This window comes from Nannospalax galili, unplaced genomic scaffold (assembly GCF_000622305.1).
Source record: "Nannospalax galili isolate Female #2095 unplaced genomic scaffold, S.galili_v1.0 scaffold1109, whole genome shotgun sequence".
Classification (NCBI taxonomy): domain Eukaryota; kingdom Metazoa; phylum Chordata; class Mammalia; order Rodentia; family Spalacidae; genus Nannospalax; species Nannospalax galili.
In genome coordinates this window covers 71,830-97,344 of record NW_008359787.1, presented here as the reverse complement: position 1 = coordinate 97,344, position 25,515 = coordinate 71,830, and the positions used below count along the sequence as shown (strand labels likewise).

Sequence of the window (25,515 nt, the reverse complement as noted above, 5' to 3'; positions counted from 1 at the left end):
TTTTTTTTTTTGATTTTATTTTTGTTTTTTTTTTTTGTCTTTTTGAGAGAGTGTCTCCCTGTAGCCTCAGCTGCCCTGGAGCTTGCTATGCAAACTAGGCTGGCCTTGAACCCACTGAGATTCATCTGCCTCTGCCTCCCAACTGCTGGGATTAAAGGCGTGCGCCACCACGCCCAACCTGGAAGCCATTCTTAAGGACAAGATATAACCTACCAGTTCCAAACGTCCCAGATCTAACGTTTCCTGTTCGCTCAGTCTCAGTGCTTGTCTAACTACAAGGGACTTGCCTACGGTTCCCCCTCAATACCCGGCACCCGGCCTACTTCCTGCCTTGCGCAGAGAGGCCTAGAAGGAGATCTGCTGCGCATGCCCGTCGCTCACCGCCTCTCTGAAGTGGCGGATGTATGACGTCACCGGCAGTCTGGCTAGCTCAGCAACCGGCGGGAGTTTTTCAAAATGGGTGTGCAGAGGCGCCGCCCAGGCCTCCGGAGGTGCCGCCTGGACCTTTCCGAGGCGTTGGCGGCGTTGCCGGCGGCGGCCTAGAGAGGACAGCCTGATGGGCGCCAAGACTGGTCGGCTGCTCGGAGCGCTGCCTCAGAGGGACTGCGGGACAGCCCAGCCGGGGGACCCGAGCGGCTGGGGAACATGGCGACGTGCATCGGGGAGAGGATCGAGGTAAGGCGGGCGGGGGACGCCGAGCGGCTGGGGAGGGGCGGGCGGGCAAAATGCTGAAGGCGGATCGAGGTGAGGCGGGCGGGGAGGCTCGGTGCTGAGGGGTGTGAGCGGTGGATGTCGGTGAGGTGGGATGGCCGGGTGCTGGGGGCGGAGCGGCCCGCCCCTGGGAGCACCGCCTGGGAGCGCGCCACCGCGAGCAGATGTCGCGTCCAGCTGTGGCCGGGGCCCTGCCCCTGTCCCTTCCCCGCAGATTCCTGACCCCTCTCCCGCCCGGGCTGCCGCGCTCTGGGAGCAGCGCCGCCCCCCTCCTCCCCAGGGGCGGCGGTTACCGCGGCGGGAGCGGCGGCGGGAGAGGGGGAGAGGAGAGGAGGGGGCCGAGCTGACGCTGCGCCGGGCTCAGCAACAACTTGTTAGGGTGCAACTTGTGAGGGTGCTTGGTCTCAAGCCCGCTGGAGCCCAGGGAGTCCCGCAGAGCGTCAAGATGCCCTCCACCCCAGGCACCTGCATCGAGGTGTGATGCCTGCTTGAACTTTGTAAAATTTCCCTTCCTGTCCCATTTTATCCTCTTTATTCCGGCCCTTACCCGTCTTTCTTACTTTCTAATCCGGTGAGTCATCACATATAATCTTTAATTTTTAAAGGATTTTAAGGTTGGAAATCTGCTCGGTAAAGGATCATTTGCGGGCGTCTACAGAGCTGAGTCCATTCACACTGGTTTGGAAGTTGCAATCAAAATGGTAAGAATGTATTAGTGAACATTTCCTGTACTTTGCCAGGAAATGCAGAGGCATGCTAATTTAAAATGTCAAATTTATCTACCAGCCTTTTCCCTCCTCTGTCCCTCTCTCTCCTTTCTCCTCTCTGTTCTAGTGTGTGTGAAAAAAAACATTGCATAGCCAAAGACAATGGTCATGGGTGCAGCAGTTGAGCTTAAAGATTTATTTAAGAAACAGTTAACCTTGCTTAAGTAAGGGTTTTATCTTCATTAGTGTTCACTGGACCAGGTATGTGTTGTTATTAATACTTAAGGTAGTGGGTAGAAATCAAACCATTTCTTTATAATAATAATACACTTATGTATAGCTCTATCATAATCCATTATTATTCAGCATATTGATCTCTGCCTGTAATCTCAAGACTGAAGAGTTAGAGGAGGATCAGAAGCCCAAGGCCAGCCTCTGCCTTGACATAGTGAGATTGAAGCAAGCCTATGTTACATGAGATGAGAGAGATATTAAGGAATAAAATAGAATTGATTGTTAGAATAAGTTTTATAGAAATATAAACATATACAAATAAGAATTATTTCACTAGCTGGCAATATAGGTCAGAGGGAGAGAGCACTTGCTTAGCATGCATAAAGCCCTGGGTTCCCTCCCCAATACAAAAGAATTATTTATCTAAACCAGCTGGAAAGGAAAAGGAAATTTTGTTTTAAAGCTTGACTAAATTTAGAATTTCTTAAAGATAGGATGGTTGTACTTTTATTTAAGTTAAAAGAGGATATTAAAATGCGTTGGACGTACTGAGCATCTACTCTGCCATCCACTCTGCTAGGTGCAGGGATGAGGAGTAGAGAACAGTAAGTTGACTTCAAAGACAAATACAAAAGGACTTCAGACAGTTTTTAAAAGTTTACTTTTAGCAGTTTCATGTTTGAGAGTTTATCAATTATGTTTAATAGAATGCTTTCTTCTAACATACACAAAGCCCTGGGTTCAATTCCCAGCACCATAAAAATAAAAAAAAACGTGGCCTCTCTTATTTTCAGATAGATAAAAAAGCTATGTACAAAGCTGGGATGGTGCAGCGAGTCCAAAATGAGGTGAAAATACATTGCCAGTTGAAACACCCTTCCATTTTGGAGGTAAGGATAAGGTGTATAGAACTAGTTAAGAAAGGTGAGTGTATATTATAATTTACTATGCTCTTTCCCCTTTCAGCTTTATAATTATTTTGAAGATAACAATTATGTGTATCTGGTATTAGAAATGTGCCACAATGGAGAAATGAACAGGTACCTAAAAAATAGAATGAAACCTTTCTCAGAAAGTGAAGGTAGGTTTTTTTCCCTTTTTTTTCTTTACTTTTTTTTGGAGGGGGCACTTTTTGTTTGTTTGTTTGGGGTTTTTGTTTGTTTTGTTTGTGCTTTTGAAAATGTCCTTTTTTTTTTTTTTTAATTTTATGTGTATGCATGTCCTGCCTGCATGTAGACAAGTGCACCCGTGTCGTGTAGTGCCCGCAGAGGACAGAAGAGGCTGTCAGATCCCCTGGAACTGGAGTTACGGACAGTTGTTAGCTGACATGTGGGTGCTGGGATTCGAACCCAAGTCTCATGCAAGAATAACCAGTGTTCTTAACTGCTGAGCCATCTCTCCAGCCTGAAAATGTAATATTTAGGAAAAAAATATTTTGTAATATTTAGGAAAAAATTTTTTAAAGATTTGTGTCTTAAATCATGTGTATGTATATGACTGCCGTGTGTGCGCATGTGTGAGTGCAGGTGCCTGAGAAAGCCCAAAGTGCTTGGAACATAACTTGGGTCTTCTACAAGAGCAGTACATACGTCACATTGCTGAAGCATGTCTCCCACCTCAAGTGAAGCTATTTCAATTGTTACTTTAGCCTATAAAAAGAGGCCCTTCAAAAGCTGGAACTTCTTAGAAACCAAATATTACACAAGAGTAATACATTTCTTAGCTTTCTTCTGTCCTCCAAAACGTTTTAAGTTAAATCACTGTTAGCAATTTACTATATATCCTTTCAAATTTGGAAAACTTTTTAGACTAGTTTCTAAATCAAGCACAAGTAAACATTGAAGCCATTTACTACTTCAAAATACCCTGGGGAGTAAGCATCTAAATGATTCCATACTTTAAGAGGTCAAGTCATAAGCTAAAGGAGCTTCAGTGTAGTAGTCTACATGTTCCACATTTTTATAGTAAATTTAAAGTGTACCTAAAAAGTAAAGGATAATTAAATAAGAAACTAGAGAATATGAGAGTGTTCACAAAAGAGAAAATTCAGATAACCAGTAAACATGAGAAGATGCTCAGATTCAATAGGAGTGACGAAAAACTGATGAAATTATTTCCGTACCATTTTTTTTAATGTTAGAAACATTTCTCTCTCTTATTTTTTTTTTTTAATTTATTTAATTTTTTTGGTCTTTTTGAGGCAGGGTCTCCTTGTAACCCCAGCTGGGCTAGAACTCATTATGTAGACCAGTCTGACAGAGATCCACCTGCCTCTGCCCTGGCATGGGCCACCACGCCCAGCCTAGAAACATTTCTCATAATGTGATTTTGTGTGTGTGTGCATACGTGCAAGACAAAAAATTCAATATGCCGGGCATGGTGTCACACACTTTTAATCCCAGCACTTGGGAAGCAGAGGCAGGCGGATCTTTGTGAGTTCGAGGCCAGCCTGGTCTACATAGTGAGTTCCAGTACATTTGGGGCTACAGGGAGACCCTGTCTCAAAAAGACAAGAAAACAAAAACAAAAAAATTCAATATATGAAATGTTTAAAGTGGGGCCTGGGGAGATGGCTCGGTGTATGAAGCTTTTGCTTAAGCAAGTGTGAAGATCAGAGTTCAGACCCTTAGCACACCTGTGTGTTACATGTACTGGGTGGATATGGTGACCTTCCTATAATTCCAAGAATTTCAGAGCTCGAGAGAGGATCCCCCAAGCAAGCTGACTAGGTAAACTAGCAGAATGAGTTCTGGGTTCATGTGAGAGACCCTGCCTTAATGTATAGGTAGTTATAGAAGACACTGAACATCAACCTGTGGTCTCCCAAGTACATGTACCTGCTCACACATAAGTGAATATGCATACATGTGCACACCACAGACACATGTACATGCCAAAAATATTTACAGTAAATATTTTGGGGTGGGGGGGAGTTTGGGAGACAATAAAGAAGCTTTTTTGCTTTTTTATAAGTATATATTTATGAATTTTTTGTATAATTATAAATTTCCTTAATTTGTGTACATACGGTTACCCTAACACCTTCAGCTGTAAAATTTAGCTTCTCTTACCTTTGTAGAAACTTCATCAGATGGAAAGGACAAAAATTAAAAGGAGTGAGGCAGAGGCAGGTGGATCTCTGTGAGTTAGAGGCTAACCTGATCTACATAGTGAGTTTCAGGGCAGCTGGGGCTTCAGGGAGACCCTGTCTCAAAAAGACCCCAAAAAAGTAGTGCTTGGTTTTCTTCCAGGGAATCAGATAATGTATCACCAGAGTGGTTATTGGGTTGATAAATCTAAGGTGCATGCAGTATTTTAATGTAATACTCTGGTATATAAACTTGGGGTTTATAGTGTATTCCAAACAACATTGAACCTTACAGATTTTTTGAATTCTGAGTTTTCTTTTCTTCATCGTCACAGCTCGTCACTTCATGCACCAGATCATCACAGGACTGTTGTATCTTCATTCTCATGGCATATTACACCGGGACCTCACACTCTCTAACATCTTACTTACTCGTAATATGAATATAAAAATTGCAGATTTTGGACTGGCAACACAATTGAAAATGCCACATGAAAAGCACTATACACTTTGTGGGACTCCTAATTACATATCACCAGAAATTGCAACTAGAAGTCCACATGGACTTGAATCTGATATTTGGTCATTAGGATGTATGTTTTATACATTACTGATTGGTAGACCACCTTTTGATACCGATACAGTCAAGAACACATTGAATAAAGTAGTATTGGCAGATTATGAAATGCCAGCTTTTTTGTCAAGAGAGGCCAAGGACCTTATTCACCAGTTACTTCGTAGAAATCCCGCAGATCGGTTAAGTCTGTCTTCAGTGTTGGACCATCCTTTTATGTCCCAAAATCTTTCAGCAAAAAGTAAAGACTTAGGGACTGTAGAAGACTCAATGGATAGTGGACATGCCACAATTTCCACAATTACAGCTTCTTCCAGTACCAGTGTAAGTGGTAGTTTACTTGACAGAAGAAGACTTGTGATTAGTCAACCACTTCCAAATAAAATGACTGTTTTTCAAAAAAAAAATTCAAGTGACTTTTCTTCTGGAGATGGAAGCAGTTTTTGTACTCAGTGGGGAACCCAAGAACAAGAAACCAGTAATAGTGGCAGAGGAAGAGTAATCGAAGATGCAGAAGAAAGGCCACATTCTCGATACCTGCGTAGAGCTCATTCCTCAGACCGATCCAGCAATTCTACTCAGTCTCGGGCAAAAACTTACTCAATGGGAAGATGCCACTCAGTAGAGATGCTTTCAAAGCCCAGAAGATCACTAGATGAAAACGAAGAGCAGTACTCACCTACCAACAATAATGTCAATGTTTTTAACTTCTTTCAAGACAAAATAGCCAGTAGTTGTGGATCTTTTGAAAGACCTGATAAGGACCAAACAGGGTAAGGATAAATGTATTCAAAGGATTTTGTTTTCTGGTAAACATTGTACTAGCGCAAATATGAAGCTGCACCTAAATAAGATTTATGAAAATGTAGATGTTTGTCAAACTAGGATTTTTGAGCTGAGCATGATGGAACAGGTTAGTAATCTCAGCACTTGGGAGGCAGAGGCAGGAGGATCATGCAATTGAAGCCAGCATAGGTTGATAACAAATAACAAATTTGTCATTTAATTTGGTTATGGTCTCCTAAAAATGAGTGTAGGCTGGTGATAAGCTTAGTGGCGTAGCAGTTGCATGTACAGTACCCTCAGTTCAGTCCTCAGCCCTGCAAAATATATATTCATAAATGGGGTTTATAGCATGTGTTTAATTTCTGAAAATATGTAGTTTTAAAATTTTATTTGGAACAGTTCTCTAACACGTGCCATTATCAAACATGAACTCTAATGTGTGTAGAGGAAAGCTGAACCTGAGTGAGGAGCAGCAGTGGTACCAACTGCTTCTAATATAAAAAGAGTTTTTTTTAAAGTGCCTAGTTTTGTTTTGTTTTCTTTTGTCTGATCTTTTGTATGTTTGAATTTAAAAATTATAAATCATAAAAAGAGCAGTAGCCATAGCTGGGCATAGTGGTGCACACCTTTAATCCCAGCACTCAGGAGGCAGAGGCAGGTGGATTTTTGTGAGTTCAAGGCCAGCCTGGTCTACATAGTGAGTTCCAGGACAGCTGGAGCTACAGGGAGACCCTGCTTCAAAAACAAAAACAAAAAAAAGAGCAGTAGCCATATAGGGATGAAATAGTGCTATGGCATTTTGGCATAGGAATTTTAAAGATGGCTTAGTTATGTAAATATTGTTTTCTACACTTATTCTAAAATTTCAGGTGTTTAAAATTCTTTTTCTAGTATTTCTATCTCAAAATATTGTCTAGGGAGTAAGAATTAGCTCTGACAGAGCATGTTTGAGACACTGGGTTCTGTCTCCAACTCCCCTACCTTAACTGCCCTCCCTCCCCCGAATATAAAGGTTGCCTGATAATTTTTTACTGTTTTATGGGATTTTTTCCCCCTTAGTTCCAACCGTCATTGTCCAGGAAAAGCTTTGCCATTTTCAGACCAGACACCTCAAATGGACATGGTACAACAGTGGTTTGGGAATCTGCAAATAAAAGGTAAGTTTTTAATGAAATATTTAATTATATCTTAACCCAGATACCTGCTAAACATTGCAGTTTTCTGTTTGTGTTAACTAAGAAAATATTTTCAGTAAATTTCAATGAAACTATTCCAATAATAAACTGATGACATATCACCTACATCATTAATAGCTAATGTATATGATTAGTTTATTAATTTTTTATTAAAAATAGAAGAAAACCATTTATACCTGAATGGTATATATGTTAATTGTACATAGAACTCAATTTGCTCCTGGAGTCAGTGATTAAGTAGAGGAGCCAAGAGTCTTAACCCAAGTAGTCCTGGCTCAGGCTTTACCTTGAAGCCTTCTGTTCTGGTTTTCCCTTTGTCAAAAACACCTGTTATCAGTGTCCACAAAGTAAGCCAAAAGATACTTGATCTAATTTGTAAGTAGAAGCTGCTGATACGGGAATTTTAGTCTGCCAACAAAACCTTACATTGAGATAAACAGCTAAAAGAACCTAAACATTTTAAGTAGCTCTCCTCAGGATGTAATTAAAGAGTAGAGATCAAGTCACCCTCATTAAAGACTGATATTCACAGAAGGTGGGTGAGATATAGTGATGAGAAAAGAGAATTCAAAGACAGCATATGGAGAGGAGGAGGAGATCATGTTTCACTAAGTATTGTCTCCAGAGTGCAGAATATGGCTGTAATTAAGTAGAGGATTTTTTTAAAGAGATGTATGATTTTCAGAACCCTAAAAGAGAACTAATCTAACCATTTGTACTTTGGTAACTTGTTTATTTTTAACTGTAAAACTGCCCTGTACATAATCTTGTACTCTAGTGTTTATTTATAGGTGTGTTTATTTGGTAATACGGACTTGTCTGAGATGGTGAAATAGTCTTTTAAGTCACGCTGCTCTAATTTTAAAGTATCTTACTTAAGGGACTGGAGAGAGATGAGTCAGCAGTTAAGAGCACCAACTGCTCTTGCAGAGGACCTGGGTTCGATTCCCAGCACCCACATAGAGGCTAACAACCATCTGCAACTTCAGTTTTGGGATCCAACGCTCTCTTCTGACCTCAGAGGGCATTGCATGACATGGGCGCACCTATCTATATGCAGGCAATACACTCATACACAGAAAAAACAAATTTTTTTTTTAGGTTTAAAGTATCTCACTTGATAGAAAGTATTTTCCCAGGCCAGCCGTGGTGGCGCACACCTTTAATCCCAACACTCAGGAGTCAGGGGCAGACAGATATCTCTCTGAATATGAGGCCAGCCTGGCCAATGGAGTATTTTCCAGGCCAGTCAGTGCTGCATAGTGAGACCATGGAAAGGTTTCACTGGAAAGAAAATATTTTCTGTTGTAATGGCATTTGGAGGACAAGAAGCCTTAATGAGTCATTTTTTTAAAAATTGAATAAAAAAAATTCTAAGAGTTCAATATTGAAAAATAAGAATTCTGTATAATCCATCTAAGGCCTTTTTAAAACTAAGAACTGGACATGGTAACCCATTCCTCTAATCCTAGCACTTAGAAGGCTGAGGCAGGGACTGTGACTTCCAGTTTATCTAGGGTACATAAGTAAAAACCCTGTCGCAAAAAAATAGAAATGAATATGATAATTAAAATTTACCTTAATGAGTTTTCTATAATTATTTAAGACCCCTTAAAAATGATAATGTAGGCTAGAGAGATGATTCAGCAGATAAGAACACTGATTGCTCTTGCAGAGGACCCAGGTTTGATTCCCAACACCCACATGGCAGCTAACAACTGTCCTTAACTCCCAGTTCCAGGTGATCCAACACCCCCTTCTGATGTCTGCAGACATTGCATGACACAGGTGCATTTACATACATACAGTCAATAAACTCATACACATAAAAATAAAAAATGACAACATGAGCTCTAAAATCATGTAAAATATAAATTGATAAAATTTAGCAGAACTTTTTAAATATCTTGGTACAAATACATTTGTAATATTAAGTACTGGTGACATTAAAGCTAGTCAGTGTTTATGCTTTTAGTTGCACATTTTCTAAGTCTTTAACTTAGAAAATGATTTTTCAGAATGGGATAATCCTTAGCTTAAAGAGAGGAAGTTTATATATTTTTCTTATGTAGAATGATTATTTGGGAACTCATGAAAACTGCTTTTGTTGAGATATTGGATTTCTTTAGACATAGTAACTAGTTTTTGCTTTGATTGAAAAAGTCATTGCATATTAGTATAGTTTTTGTGGTCTTAGGAATATTAAAGGTATTTCCTCAATCTACCTTAAAGTGTTCTTTTAAAGTTACTACTGTCTTTTTATGTCATTATCTTAAAGTTCTTATTTATTAAAAAGTTAGGAACTGATTTTCCTGATACTTTTTAAAAATAAATTTTTTTTTTTTTTTTTTTTTTTTTTTGAGACAGGCTGTAGCCCCAGCTGTCCTGGAACTCACTATGTCGACCAGGCTGGCCTTGAACTCACAGAGATCCTCCTGCCTCTGCCTCCCAAGTGCTGGAACTACAGGCATGCGCCACCACGCCTGGCTTTAAAGATAAATTTTATTGTATATGTTTAAGATGTACAGTAATGTTACACATATATAGGAAAATGCTTATTGTGCAAAAAATTAGCATATTTATCATCTCACATAATTATACATTCCTCCCCCATTGGGAAGAGCAGCTACAATTTATTGATTTCAAGAGACTACTGAATATGATACACTAATGTTTTTTAGACTTCTTGTTTTAAGAAAATGCTATTATAATCAGCACATTATTTTACTTTCTAGTTTTTATTAAACTAGTTTTTTCAATGTGTATTATAATTATAGCTCATTTAGGACAAACTACTCAGCATAACACGATTAGCCCAAACAAGGACTTCCAGGGCTATCCAGATTTGCAGGACCCATTAAGAAATGCTTGGACTGATACAAGAGCCAGCAAGAACTCTGACCCATCTGATAATGTACATTCTGTAAAGCAGCTGAATACCATGAAGTACATGACCGGACATCACAGTAAACCTGAAATCATGCATCAAGAACCCATTGTGGGCTTGCATCCCCATTCTGAACCAGTCAAGACTAGGAATATGGAGTCATCATTGGGTTACCAGAAACAGAGCTTACGAAGCATTACTTCTCCTTTGATTGCTCACAGATTAAAACCAATCAGACAGAAAACCAAAAAGGCTGTGGTATGTCTATTATTTTTCTAAGTTACTGTTTGACATTTTCTTTGGTATGGAATTCTTGAGAAATGGTATTTCTAGTTTCCTATTATGTCTGTGGACTTTGAGGTATTGCTTGATAAGCGAGAAAAAATATTACTTGCTTCCTCTCTAGTTTGGGGGTTGTTATTTGGGGGTTTTTTGTGTTTTTGAGACAAAGTTTTTGGTCAGGTAGTCCAGACTTGCCTCACATTCATGATCCTTCCCTCTTAGTCTCAGGACTGCTGTGATCACAGGTGTGTACCACTTTTCCTAGTATTCCTTCTAGCTTTTTAAGAGTAGTAAGTTGATACTGATTAAGTTTGGAACTTTAAATTACTGATTTTTAAAGGTAGATTTAAATATAAGAAATTAAGAAATAATATTGGCCATATGCTTTGTTAAATTCTTTATTGACAACTTTAGTCAGTGAATTGATATTCAGTATTAGCCCTGTTGTTTAGCTTTTATTTCTACATTTAATTCAGTTCAACTCAGTATACAGCTTCATTTCTTTTTTTTTAAACAACCGAAAAGAAAAAGAATGAGCACTTTTATGTTTAGAATTTGACAAGTATATATGGGAATAACTTTCTTTTTAATCCATCTTCATTCTGTTTGTTCCTTGTTTCCCATGTTTCTCTGTCTTCCCTTTGTTTGGCTTCCTAGTGTCTTCAGAGTCCTGTTTCCTACCCTACGTTCTGCTTTATTTCGGCTCATTGTGTATCATTTCACACTTCATTACACATTCTCAACTTTACCTTCTGGCTCACACTTGTACTCAAGTACACCTGTGTTCAAGACACTTGAAGTGAAGCAGTAATTGGATTTTTGACTTCAGTATTTATTTCTGCTGTGATTGAGTACTTTTCTCTTTAACTATTGTGTGCCAGAGATATTCTAATAAATATTTAAATTGATTTTTGTTTTTTCTCGAGGTGAGCATCCTTGATTCAGAGGAGGTATGTGTGGAGCTTCTGAAAGAGTATACATCTGAAGAGTATGTGAAAGAAGTTCTTCAGATATCTAGTGATGGGACTATGGTAATGTCACTATCTTAAAACTAAAGGTTATCACTTTAAACATTTAGCATTCCAGTTCATTTTACAGTATGGTATGTTAATCTGTTAGCATCTTTGGATTCGCAAATTGAAATTCATACTAAGCATATTAAGTATTATTAATGTGGTTTTTAAAAATAATTACCAGAGGCAAATGGATTTCTGAGTTCAAGGCCAGCCTGGTCTATATAATGAGTTCCAGGCCAGCCCCACTACAGAGAGACCCTGTCTCAAAAAGACCAAAAAAGTAATAAATAAAAATAATTAGTAGACCTGGGCTGTAGTAGCTCAGTGGTAGAGCACTAGCCTAGCATGCATGATGCTCTGAGTTCAGTTCTTAACTACTGCCAGAAGTAAATAAAAATAAATATAACTAGTAACAAAATCTAAAGTTTGGGTATAAAATACTATTTTAATACTTCCCTGAAAATTAATGTTTTTCCTAAAATTAATGTTTAATATTAAACCCTTTGTGTACTTTCTGTTAACAAAGTATAGTACCTAATGGCATACAGTTAAAAGTCTTAATTATTTTTTTTGTCAGATCACTGTTTATTATCCAAATGATGGAAGAGGCTTTCCTCTTGCTGACAGACCACCCTCACCTACTGACAACATCAGTAGGTACAGCTTTGACAGTTTACCAGGTATGTATGTTTACAAGGAAATCAGTTTACATAAAGTCTGTGTGGATAAATATGATTGTGAATATCTTGGTTTCAGGCTGTAGGTCATGGTCATATTTGGTAAGATCTGGTAGATTTTACTAATCCATTGTTTACTGTCCTATGCTGTGTGGCCATGAAACTGACTGAAATGTTAGTAATACAGCATGTAATCTGTGCACTTGTTTAGTTACTAATCTATCCATGATCATGTTCAAAATTTCAACATAGGATATCTATGTATATATCTAGTAAAAACTAGACACCTGAAATCCAGACGTTTGAAAAATTAGACATTTGAAGTCATTGCACTAATATGTGAATGATCATGTGTGATTGTGGCTAACTGAATTTAACTCTTTGTTAAGCTTCTGGAAATTGTGATTTGGAGAAATAAATACTGAATAGTGCAACTTGATTGGAGTCACTTTTAGAAACAAGAAAACTTTTCTAACCTTAACAGGAATTGATAGAGATACAACTGTGTTAAGTCAACTCTTTCTTAATGTTAGATAACTTTTTTCCCTTTAGAAAAATACTGGCGAAAATACCAGTATGCTTCCAGATTTATACAGCTTGTGAGATCTAAAACTCCCAAAATCACGTACTTTACAAGATATGCTAAATGTATTTTGATGGAGAATTCTCCTGGTGCTGATTTTGAGGTTTGGTTTTATGATGGTGAGTATACTACATGGCAAAATGTAGAATCTAAATTTATTTATTCCTTTTTTTTTCCTTTATTTTTATGTGTATGCGTGTATTGCATGCATATATGCAAGCGCATCCTTGTCGTGCAGTGCCTGGAAAGGACAGAAGAGGGTGTTGGATCCCCTGGAAATGGAGTTACAGATGGTTGACAGCCACCATGTGGGTGCTGGGAATCAAACCCAAGTCCTCTAAGAGCAGTCAGTGTTCTTAACCACTGTGCCATCTTTCTAGCTCCTAAATTTATTTCTATATGCCCTCCTATAAACAGTTTATAATAGTGGTTTTTATAATGCTAGTCGTCTGTGCCTCCTTAGCTCTGTATCGATTGATGGCATAAAAAAGACAAAAGTCTGTTTCTTATTAGAAACTCAAATGGATAAAGCCCATGTTAATGTGGCATAAAGATAGGATTTAACAGACAACCTCTTTCTGTGAATATTCGAGATGAATTACATTTTAACTGTAAATCTCCATGAAAGGTTCCCATGCACACATCAGAGCACACACTATTGTAGCTGTGCTCCACTTGTGTATGAGAGCAGTGACTTTATTCAAATGTCAGAAAGGTGTCAGAGCAGATATATGCCAGAAAAGAAAACAATGCCTCATATTTGCTGGTTTTTGAGAGTTTCAGTTTACTAATGATCAACAAATGAATATTATATTGTACTAGGATGACAATGAATATCAATCTAGGAATACATAAAGAACTGATAAAAGAGTACTTTTATGCTTATTTTTTAGGGGCCAAAATACACAAAACAGAAGATTTAATTCAAGTGATAGAAAAGACTGGGAAATCTTACACTTTAAAAAATGAAAATGAAGTTACTAGCTTAAAAGAAGAAATGAAAATATATGTGGACCAAGCTAATGAGGTAGTTACATACTTACGGGTTTTTCATCCAATTAATGACCACAGATTAAAGTAGTGAAATGTTCAATGTTGATGGAAAGCATTCCTTTTTGTAATAGGGTCATCGTATTTGTTTAGCGCTGGAATCTGTTATCTCAGAAGAGGAAAAGAAAAGTAGGAGTTCTTCGTTTTTCCCAATTATAGTAGGAAGGTAAATGTTTGAATTTTTTAACATGCCTAACATATGTAAGATACGTTTTTGAGAAGCAATTTGGTGTTTATATTATAAATGATCTTGAGAGTTGAACCATGATGACACAACCCTATAATCCAGCACCCAAGAGGTAGAGGCTGAAAGAGTTGGACGTTACCCTGTTTCAAAAAAACAATATAGGCAGCCTGGCATGGTGGTTCACGTTTTTAATCCCAGCACTCAGGAGGCAGAGGCAGGCGAATCCTTGTGAGTTGAAAGCCAGCCTGATCCACAGTGAGTTCCAGGCCAGCTGGGGTTACAGAGAGATCCTGTTTCAAAAAGACCAAAAAAAAAAAAAAAAAAAACTATAGGATCAATGAGAGGATCCAGTGGGTAAAAGTGTTTGCTCCAACTTAACAACTTGAGCTTGATCCTTGAAACCCAAGTAAAAGTGAAAGGGAGAACCAACTCCACAAACTTGTCCTCTGACCTCCACTCTGGGGCATATGTACACCTACACATTCACATCACCCTCCCCTTTCCCTGTGCACACGTGCTCACACACACAAGTATATGAATAAAAATTTTAAAACTAAATGTTTAGTTTTCTTTAGGTTAAAAGTTTTAAGCAACTGTATTGGGATATTTCTCTTTCCTTCAGAAAACCTGGCAATACTAGTTCACCTAAAGCCTTATCACTACCTCCCATGGACCCAAGCTACTCACAGAGAGACCAACCATCATCGAATAGATTGATGGCAAACAGTGTGGCTTTTTCAACACAGGCACCAATACTCAATCCTGTGAGTAAATACATGTCACTTATGTACTTTAGACCCTTCAGTGATACCTAGAGCCTTTATGTAAAATTAAGATGTAGAGTTAGTAACACATATCCCTGTTTAGCATGTGCAGTTCCCTGGGTTAGATATTCAGCACCACACAAAAAGCAAAGAAAGATGTCTTGCTGTTCCAGCCTCTTTCTGAGCTACTTTCCCATACTATCTGCTTGAACCTCAGGCTTATATTAGCTCTTTGGACAAGACAAAGGACCTTTTACATGCTATCAACTGCCTTACTGCCTGCAATAGGCTCATGGTTTAATATACAGGTATTTATTCAGTGAATTACCATGCCAATGGAGACTGTCTATGGAAAAGAATATAATGTTTAAGAAACTAGTCTGTATCTCTATGCCCAGACATCTATACATACTCTGATTTACAGCTATGAAAAAATGTTTTAGAGATGAAAGAAGTGTACCAAAATGAAAACAAAAAATATGATTTGCTTTCCCTTTTTTGTATTTTCCTTACTTTCAATAATGTGGTATCTTAAAAGTAGTTTTTCTTTTTAGAAAATTTTATTTAAACTCATGAAAATCCAGTAATCTTATACTGAAAATGGCTTATCTTCCACTACTGTTTGTAGAATACTACAACTGAAGGACTTGGCCATACAACTACAGCCCCAGGAGCTAGCTTCTCCTCTCCAAGTCTTCCTAAGTCTGCACAGCTTTTGAAATCTGTTTTTGTGAAAAATGTTGGTTGGGCTACACAGGTGAGAAATTTCTATGAATTGCTTGGTCTTCACAGTGATTAAACAACTATCCAATAATGTAAAAGTTTTGGCCTTTAAAAAAAAATTTTTTTTTGCAATTTTTATTTTATGTGTTTGATTTTATTGTCTTCATGTAGGTAGGTAGCTGCACCCATGTCATGCGGTGCCCTTAGTGGTCAGAAGAGGGCATCGGATACCCTGAAACTGGAGTTAAGGATGGTTCATAGCCGCCATGTGGGTGTTGGGAATTGAACTTGGGTCCTCTGCAAGACAGTCAGTACTCTAACCACTGAGCCATCTCTCTAGCCCCAGTAGTTGTTTTTAAAACTGCTAGTGGGTTGAGGTTGATGGCACATGCCTAGGATCCCTGTAACCAAGAAGCAGAGACAGGCATGAGATTGATGCAAGTCTAGGATACCTGGTGAAGCCTGTCTTCAATACTAAATGAGTGAATAAAATTATACAGAACACATGTCAGTTAAGTTCTTAAGTCGACTTCTGTATAGTCATTTTCTATGCTTGCTTTTCTAGCTAACTAGTGGAGCTGTGTGGGTTCAGTTTAATGATGGTTCACAATTGGTCGTACAAGCAGGAGTATCTTCTATCAGTTATACATCACCAAATGGTCAAACTACTAGGTAAGTTCTTGCTATAATTTTGCTTTCTCTGTATGTTGAAATAAATGATTTAAAAAATATTGTTAGCCAGGCGTTGTGGTGCATGTCTTTAATCCCATCACCCAGGAGGCCAAGGCAGGCAGATCTCTGTGAGTTCAAGGCCAGCCTGGTCTACATAGGGAGTTCAGACCAGCTGGGGCTATAGGGAGATCCTGTCTCAAAAAGACCAAAAAAATAAGAATAAAAAACAGGGTCGGGTGTGGTGGCGCACGCTTTTAATCCCAGCACTCAGGATGCAGGTGGATCTCTGTGAGTTCGAGGCCAGACTGGTCTACAGAGCAAGTTCCAGGCCAGCTGGGGCTGCAGGGAGACCCTGTCTTAAACAGACCAAAAAATAATTAAAAAACTATTATTTTGACCAGGAGGCAGAGGCAGGCAGATCTCTGATTTCAAGGCCAGCCTCGTCTACATAGAGTTCTAGGCCAGCTGGGGCTATAGGGAGACCTTGTCTCAAAAAGACCAAACAAAAACCCCACAATGTTTTGGTAATTATTTCCACTGTTCATTATTACTAGCAGGTTTTTTTTTTTTTTTCCTGGAACTCACTGTGTAGACCAGGCTGGCCTTGAACTCACAGAGATCCGCCCGCTTCTGCCTCCCAAGTGCTGGGATTAAATGCATGCGCCACCACACCTGGCATAGCAGTTCTTAATTTTTAATACTCATGTTGTGATTATCTACCTGAATGTTGGATAGGTGGTATGAATAATCTACCCATAGTCCTCTCAAGCGGTAGAATTCCTTTGCATTTGAAGTTCACACAGTTTACCTATGATAAATGCTCAAGCACTGCAAAACACAGGAATTCTTCCATCATAACAGTAAGAAAACAGCACAGCATACCCAGAGCTGTTGTCACTGGCCCAGTAATGAACCTCCTTTGATATATGCAGAAACATTAGGGAGGGGAGGGGGCAGATAACCTGTCCCAGCATTCCAGCAACAGCTGTCTAATCAGTCTGCTCCCAGGATGCTATTGTCCTTAAGGGACAAGTGGGGACAGGGGTCACTACATATGCCTTTGTCAGCTGATTTATAGCAGCATGTTTTAAACCTATTAGAATTGTGGGGTACAGCTTAAAAAACATTGTAGTAAGTAAGGGATAATAATAATAGTAAAAGAATAGTTATAGCTGGTCTCAGCAATAGGTGAATCCAGGAAGACCAGTCAGGCTAGATCCGGGCTATGCCTTTATGAATTTTATCATTTTTTTAAAATTTGGTCTAACTGTTGTTGAATAATATTGGCATTGATATATATCACAGAATGCAAGAAATCTGGTGGGGGGTCAGTGGCTATGAGAGATGTGCAGATAAGGGAGGTGGTCTAAATATGAAAAAGATGTATAAAATTTACAAAAATTAAAATTGTACTGAGTATATACAGAATTTTTTTTCTTGTTATTTTCTAAATAGTACACTATGGATAGAAGATTGACATTGTATTTGGCATTACAAATACTTGGGGAAATGTATGGGCTATATGCAAATGCTGTGCTATTTTATACAAGAGATTTGAGCATCCCTCAGTTTTACTATCATGGAGGGTTCTGGAACCCATGCCATGAGAATTCCAAAAGACCAACTATATTCATTCTGTATGAATATATGTATCAGGCATCATACAGAAAATAAGGTATCTGGCAATAGCAAGAACAGGCAGTTATTTTGTTTCCATATGTAACCCTTAATTTATTAAAAGGAGGTAGAACATTTACAGTGCTTAAACGTGCTCTTCACGCTGAGAAGTACCTATTGCATTTCAAATGCTGTAGGAAGTGGGCTGATGCACATGTAACATGAGTGGAATGTCGAGATCAGAAGAATTTGTTAATATTTAATGGGAAAATGTTCATAATTTTAGTGTAATATTTTTAGAGTTAAGGACTTTAATGAGGAATCTGGATTTATAGCTCCCTGTAGGAATTATAAAATCAGTTCCATTTTCTAGATTTCTTCTTATTTAAATATGTCTAAAATTTGATTTTTAAAAGAAAAACAATCTGGGTATGTATCACATGATACAGGAATCCTAGTAAGAGTATATGTTCTTGAGATACCTTTTATCATTAAAGAATTATTAGAGAATTTCTACTTTGGGGTATTCTATAAGAACCAACTAATGAAGTTTGTGTTTGTTTGTTTTTTGCTTCATTTAGGTATGGAGAAAATGAAAAATTACCAGAGTACATCAAGCAGAAATTACAGTGTCTTTCTTCCATCCTTCTGATGTTTTCTAATCCAACTCCTAGTTTTCATTAATTAAAGCTTTCAGATATCTGCATTTAATAAATAACTTTTTGGTTGGCTTTCAAGTAAAGTGATTTTTTTTTTTAAATTTACTATAACTTCAGAAAGCCTTTGTATTAAGCAGAATTTTAATCTATTCTGTAAGAATAGAATATATGCTGAGAACAAAATAGAATGAAATTTTCGTTCCCAAATATAGTGGATATAAAAACACCTAATTTTTTTCCAAGTACATAATATCCTTAAGCTTTTTGTATCGAACAATTTTTTTCAGAGCAAAAATTTTAAGTGGTGTGTGGTGTATTTGTGCTTTTATTGTTTACTGTTTAGGCATATTGAAAATCATGGATAAAACATGCCCTAGTTTTGCAATTTTTGAATATGTAAATAATGTATTATATATAAGTAACATGTAAACATGTATATTTGTTTTATATTTATTTTTGTAGCACTTTTTTGTGTGATAAAGCATTTCTACGAAAGCATTTTATAAAATAATAAATACAGTGATATTACTTTATCTTTTGATTTATTTGATTAAATACTTGTTTTAAAATAGGTTACTGTAATTTTTTTTTCAATTTTTTCTGTTTAGGAAGAACAAATTAGAATTAAAATTTTAGTCTTGTAAATAAAATATTAAACATCAATACTCTTATATGAAAATGTCAGTATTTTAGCGTAAGCATTTTTTTTTTTTTTTTTTTTTTGGTCTTTTTGAGACAGGGTCTCCCTGTAGCCCCAGCTGTCCTGGAACTCACTATGTAGACCAGGATGGCCTTGAACTCACAGAGATCACCTGCCTCTGCCTCCCAAGTGCTGGGACTACAGGGGTGAGCCACCACTCCCAGCAAGCAATATGAAAATGTCAGTATTTTAGCGTAAGCATTTTTTTTTTTTTTTTTTTTTTGGTCTTTTTGAGACAGGGTCTCCCTGTAGCCCCAGCTGTCCTGGAACTCACTATGTAGACCAGGATGGCCTTGAACTCACAGAGATCACCTGCCTCTGCCTCCCAAGTGCTGGGACTACAGGCGTGAGCCACCACTCCCAGCAAGCGTAAGCATTTTAACATAAAAAATTTTAATGTTTTCTATTGGCTTTTATAATCTGGAAAATATTGCTGCTGTTTCTGTTATGTAAGTAAACAATCACAGTTACTTGACATTGGTTTAGACCGTTCTGCATAAAGCAATGAAAAAGAAAACAAAACATACATTTATATCATAAATTGTGTTGTAAATTTAAAAAGAAAATCCCAGGAGAATAACAAATAATGTAAGTAGATAGTCTCAAAGGAAGAAATCCATGTGGTCCTCAAAGGAAGCTCAACCTAGTTAATGCTGAGGAAAGGCAAAATTAAAACAAGAAATTTACTTTTTATAGTGCCCACAAAATGTTACGGACATTCTCAGGTTTTGTTTAGACTATAAATGATAAAGTAATGGTGATGTCTTGTAATTAACACATTTTAATACACTGGTAATCAAAAACAAAATTTTTTTTTTGTTTAACTGGGTATGGTTTCTATTTTCTAGCTATTTCTGTAATATTTGCACTTGAATTTTTTTTCTAATGTGTATGTGTTTGCTTGCATGTATGTGCACCACATGAGTGCCTGGTGCTTGTAGAGACCAGAAGGTGGCATTGGAACCCCTGAAACTGAAGTTATACATGATTGTTAGTTGCCATGTGGGTGCTGGGAACTGAACACCCCAGTAATCTGCAAGAGCAGCAAGTGTTCTTAACCACCTCGCTGAGTTTTTAAAATAATTTCTGTAGTTTGTTCACATTATCATTTCTAGTCTAGTATCATTGCATTTCTATTGTATTTATGTCTATAATTTGTCTTGTGCTTTCCGAATCATTTTGTTTCTTTGCCTTTTCTTCCTGTTCTCTTTTCAGTTGCTTCCTCCTTTATTTTGTTGTTGTTTTTCTTTTTTGGTGATGAGGTATATGATGGTAATTTAACAGTAAAATTTTGTGTCATTAGAAGCCTAAAAATATAGATTCACAGCTCAGCTATGTACCATACTAGAATTACATTTCTTTTTGGTTTTTTGAGATAATTTTTCTATAGCCCCAGCTGGTCTGGAACTCAGCTTTGTAGACTAGGCTGGGCTCCAAAGCTCCACCTGCCTCTACCTCCTGGTGCTTGGATTAATAGCATGTGCCACCCCACCCAGTTAGAATTAAATTTCATTTATAACTTTTTTTATGGGATTACTTTGTTGGCTCCATTAGATCACAATCTTTTTTCTGTTTTTTCAAAACCTTTCTAGAGACATCTCATACTAATTTCCTTTTTTCTATCTACACAGGTTGCTATGTAGTTTTCCTGTACTTCTGATGGACATTCGTGTTCCATATTTTGTCTTTGAAACCATATTACTGTGAACACTTTCTGATGCACATGTCTGCATACAACTGTCTGTGTTACTTAGGAGTAAATTTGCTGTATGTTAGGAGTTACATATCTCAAACAGTAATAAATAATTCCTATTTTCTTTTTGTTTTCTGGGACAGAGTCTCACATCCCAGGGCTGGCCTTTTAAACTTTCTATGCAGCTGAGGATAACAAACTTCTGATCCCCTTGCCTCCACTTCCTGAATGTTGTGATTATAGGCCCTTTATCACCACAAACTGCAGTGCTGGGAATTGAACCCAGGGCTTCCTGCATGCTAGAGAGTCATGCTACCACCTGTGCTACATCTCCACTCCCCTTTTGTACTTCTTTTAAAAATATTTTTTGTATGCTTGTATTGCCTACATGTATGTATGTATGTAGGTGCACTGTGTTGTGCAATGCCTGCAGAGGTCAGAAGAGAGCATCAAATTCCCCTGGAACTGGAGTTCTGGACTATTGATAACTGCCATGTCCTCTGCAAGAGCAGTTAGTGCCCTTAACCACTTACCCAACTCCAAATCTCCAGCCCCATATTTTTTGTTTATTTATTTATTTTGGTCTCTTTGAGACAGGGTTTCCCTGTAGCCCCAGCTGGCCTAGAACTCACTGTGTAGACCAGGCTGAACTTGAACTCAGAGATCAGAACTTAATAGGTGTTGCAGTCTTAAAATTGACTATTGGGGGAGGGGGAATGGAGAGATGTCTCAGCTGTTAAGAGCACTGGCTGCCCTTGCAGAGGACCTGGGTTCAATTCCCAACACCAACATGGCAGCTAACAACCACATGAAACTCCAGTTCCAGGGGATCCAAGGCCCTCTTCTGACTTCCTCAGGTATTGTGTGACATGGGTGCACTTACATATGTACAGGCAATACAATGCATACAAACAAAAATAAGTATTTTAAAAATTCACGATTGGGGCTGGGTGTAGCTCAAAGGTATATTACCTAGCATGCCAAAGATCCTGGGTTTGATCCCAAGTACTGCAAAATAAGATCACTGCCAACTTAACAGGTGTAGAATAATGTGTCATTGTGGTTTTAATTTTTATTTCCCTCATTACTGAGGTAGTTTATTGAATGCTTGTCTGTTCTTTTGAGACTTGCTTGTTTCTGTCTTATTTTTTCTTATTGGAGTGTGTGATAATAGTGTTTTTTAAAAGTACTCAGTACTTGTCCTTTGTTTATTGATAGGCATCGCCACTATCTTCTGCCCTTCTAGGTTTGTCATTTCACTTGTGTTGAGAGTTTACCTATTATGGTCATTTGGAAAATGTTAACATTTAATAGAATTGTAGTCAGGATATACTTAGCTTAGTGTTTTCTTGATAATTGGGACCTTCAATTTAATAAGGATTCCAAATTGTAACGGTTTTTCATTCACTGTGTTTAGCCACTTTGGACCTAGTTTGAGTTCAGAGAAACCTCCCAAGATTTCCCACCTCTAGGTTATATTCACAAGCTCTGTTCTTGACCTGAAATACACTTACCCCGCTGTTCACAATTCCCAACCAGTCATTCTGACATCAGTCCTGGTGAATCTACTTTCCATGGAGAAGCATTCCCTAACACTTTTCAGGCCAGGTTCCCCTTGGTTCCTATTCTAGTTATAGCACCCTATACACTGCTTTCATCATTCTTTCCACAGCCAATAATATGCATCTAACAGCTGATTGATGTCTTGATTTCCTGCTGGATTCTAATTCTCATGAGGACAAAGGCTCTGCTTTAGCCTCAACAATTACATGGGAACAGGCATGTAGTGAGGGCCTCTTAAAACTGGATTGAAAGTATGATATGCAATCTTGTTTTATTTGAAATTAACATTCACAATAAGGTACATACAAAATCACAAATAAATCTTCAATAGTAAACGTTATCTAGATTTCCTCTTTCGTTAGTCTTAAACAGATGTTGAAAGTAGTTTATCTTCATTAAGTTTACAAGTTTATTTCATTTTATACAAGGAAAAAAATAAGAGCTGGAAGTGTAAATATAGGGAAGCTTACCATGACAGAGATGCTTTATCAAGTGACAAAATAACCCTTCTCTAGGCTTTCACAAATATTCTTGAATAGATGTATAACAGTTTTCATACCTTGGAAGTCTTCATCTATTTCAATTTTTAATCATTTGTTGTACTTCTGACTTACAACTGTGCTAATTTTACTTCCTCACCCTTTCCCCAAACCCCCCTCCCCTTTGGTGGCAAAAATGTACATTCCCCATAAAACAGGTACCTACAGTAACAAGGAAGGTGCAACTACTTCTAAGGTTATGGTTTATCTGAATTGTATTATACCCTAGGAACTGGGAAGCTTCCTATGTTACTTGTGCAGCCAGTTCCTCATAGGAAGCAACTGATACTGCAATTTTCTGGGCTGTTTTCCCTATTATGAAAACCAGTAGTTAAGCACTAGCCTCTGAAGACTATTTGTTTATCTGTAAAACAAGAATCAGAATGGTTATCTTCACCCTGTGAGACTGCTGTGAAAAACTGTATCATGCATTACAAGAACTTGGAAAGAACTCCATAATTACTTGTTCTTATTTTAATCATTACCATCACTGTTATTTATGCATATTAACCAAACCAAGGGTGGAGTTTAAGGTCAGAAGTGATCCAAAAGATGGAAGAGGAAGTACAGATGATCCTAGGACCTCACCAAACAGAAACCTGCATGCGGTTCTGATAAACCTACTGAAGCAAAGCTGTGCTATGGGAGGTGGGGAGGAGTAAAATGGCTTGACTAGAATGATGCCATTGGATTAAGCCCACTATTAGAGTTGAAGACTTGGACTGCAGAGCACAGCAAACAATATACAGTGCACTCTATAGTGTTTTTTCTCAGATTTGAAAGCATAACAAAATGGAAAAATATTTCTGCATTCTTTTATAATAATGATTTGCTTGTGCATACCAGTATTCAGCTTACACAGAGGTAGAAATGTATGCATAGTTTGTATTAATTACCTTCAGGTAAATTCAGTAAGATCCTAGCCATTTTGCCTCAGTACTAGCCTGACTAGACTGGGACCATTACATCATCCAAAGTCAAAGTCCAAATAATGCTGCTGCTGTGGATGGCTCTGCAGACAGATGAGAAACAGCTGTGTTCCTCTCTGTCATTACTGAGAGCTGGGATAGTAAAAGGAAAGTTTTCACTGGAGTTTTTGGAAGTTGGAAAATAGCAATTTTAACAATCGATTTATTGTTTAGTACAGTATACAAAACCACATTTGGCTTATGTTTCTAAAGTGAATTTACTAGCACTTGAAAAAAAAGTAGTTAGCCCTTCTGAGGGTAATGCCGTCTTGCTCTCTTAATTTTCTATTGCTCAACTATTAGCATCATTCTTGCCCATAAGTTAATTTAGAATCAGTGAGATTAAAAACTACAATAGGACAGGTGTAGCATGAGAATAAGAGTGAGGTAATGAGGTCATACTGGTGGAAAAGAAAGAAAAATGCCTGCTCTGGTGGTCAGCAAGCCAAATGGAAACTTTAAGGCTCATTTTTGTTTCACAAGGAAGCTTAATAACAGAAAGTGCATTTTATATATAAAAACTGATAAAAATACAATTTCACATGTAGAGACCATTACCCATCTATTCACTTTAGTTCATGAAATTCCAAAAAAGGTATAAGAAATACATTTCATTTTTGAGATAAGGGAATCATGACCCATAATGTTTTTTATATATCCTACCATTCGTAGTTAGATTATTCAATGTGTTTTTGTTACTCAAAATGTGCATTGTTTGCAGACTGATTTTTGGAGATAGTTTATAGCAAGCATCCAGTAGAAACTTAAAGTCTAGGAAATGGAAGAATGATATTTTTCCCTACAGTCTTTGCTAGCTTACTCCTGAATCCTCCCATACCTTACAGAAAATGCAATGAGTCTTTTGTAAACCAGCCCCAAGAGCATGATGGTGAGAGCTACAATTCCACAAATGAGGCTGAATGCCCATCGTGGTCCCAAGTAAGTATACACATGGCTGATGAACACAGGCCCAAGAATCCGCGCTCCACTTCCAGAAGCTGTTAACCAGCCCATGTACATACCCTGTGGGAATAAGATGGGGGAAACATAAATTCAGGTCTAGTTATTTTAAAATAAAAATATCGCTATTACCAAACCACCAAACAATCGCTTTCTCTACCTTTTACTTTTAAAATAAAATATCTCCAAGTACAGCAAATAACTATGGTACCATGCTTGTAATCTCAGCTCCTGGAATGTAGGAGCAGAGGGGCAATTAGTTCCAGGCCAGGATACAAGACCTCATCTCCAAAAACCAATCTGATTAGGGGTGGTGTCTCAACTGGTAAAGTGTTTGCAAGCACAAGAACCTGAACTCAGTCCCCAGAACTGACACAAAAAGCTGCAAATGGTAGCATGTGCACAGGATCGCAGAACTAGGAAGGTGGTGACAGGCTCCTGGAGTTGTGCAGCTAGCCAGCCTAGCCTATTATTAGTTAAATTCTGGGCCAGTGAGCAACCTTGTCTCAAAAAGCCAGGTGGCTGGCTCCACAGGAATGACAGGTGAGATTGACCTCGGGCTTCCACATACACGTGCACACACATAAAACCTTAAGAGTCAATTAAAAAAAGGGACCACTTTGTGTGTGTGTGTGTGTGTGTGTGTGTGTGTGTGTGTGTGTGTGTGTGTGTGTGTGTG

General features: G+C 38.0%; 2 protein-coding genes across 4 annotated transcripts in view; one reads left to right on the top strand and one right to left on the bottom strand.

The window, feature by feature from the left end:
- Window positions 1–401: 401 nt before the first annotated feature.
- Window positions 402–18,622, top strand: Plk4 (polo like kinase 4). Of its 2 annotated transcripts, none has more exons than XM_008823683.3 (16): window positions 402–675; window positions 1,317–1,412; window positions 2,447–2,542; window positions 2,619–2,733; window positions 5,076–6,087; window positions 7,160–7,257; window positions 10,074–10,441; window positions 11,392–11,496; window positions 12,059–12,161; window positions 12,711–12,860; window positions 13,635–13,768; window positions 13,866–13,957; window positions 14,601–14,742; window positions 15,371–15,499; window positions 16,031–16,137; window positions 18,336–18,622. In XM_008823683.3, exons 1-16 carry the CDS (start codon window positions 646–648, stop codon window positions 18,436–18,438), a joined length of 2,880 nt encoding a protein of 959 aa, XP_008821905.1. In that variant the 5' UTR covers window positions 402–645; the 3' UTR covers window positions 18,439–18,622. The 2 variants fall into 2 exon arrangements, with proteins under 2 accessions (XP_008821905.1, XP_029414835.1); XM_029558975.1 differs by lacking the exon at window positions 402–675 and adding an exon at window positions 800–1,186.
- Window positions 18,623–22,614: 3,992 nt separating this feature from the next.
- Mfsd8 (major facilitator superfamily domain containing 8) overlaps window positions 22,615–25,515 on the bottom strand; it is a 55,795-nt gene continuing 52,894 nt past the window's right edge. For both annotated transcript variants that reach the window (XM_029558972.1, XM_008823680.3), the window contains exon 12: window positions 22,615–24,899. In XM_029558972.1, the coding sequence (XP_029414832.1) occupies window positions 24,693–24,899 (207 nt within the window). In that variant the 3' untranslated portion in view covers window positions 22,615–24,692. The remainder of the gene's footprint in view (window positions 24,900–25,515) is intronic.

What these genes read in the sequence shown, in the direction of transcription:
- Plk4 (XM_029558975.1), top strand. Translation starts at nt 806, where the DNA reads ATGGCCGGGTGCTGGGGGCGGAGCGGCCCGCCCCTGGGAGCACCGCCT. An exon ending in AACACCCTTCCATTTTGGAG is followed by an intron (nt 2,543 to 2,618) that starts GTAAGGATAAGG and finishes TTCCCCTTTCAG; the next exon opens with CTTTATAATTATTTTGAAGA. An exon ending in TGGGAATCTGCAAATAAAAG is followed by an intron (nt 7,258 to 10,073) that starts GTAAGTTTTTAA and finishes TTATAATTATAG; the next exon opens with CTCATTTAGGACAAACTACT.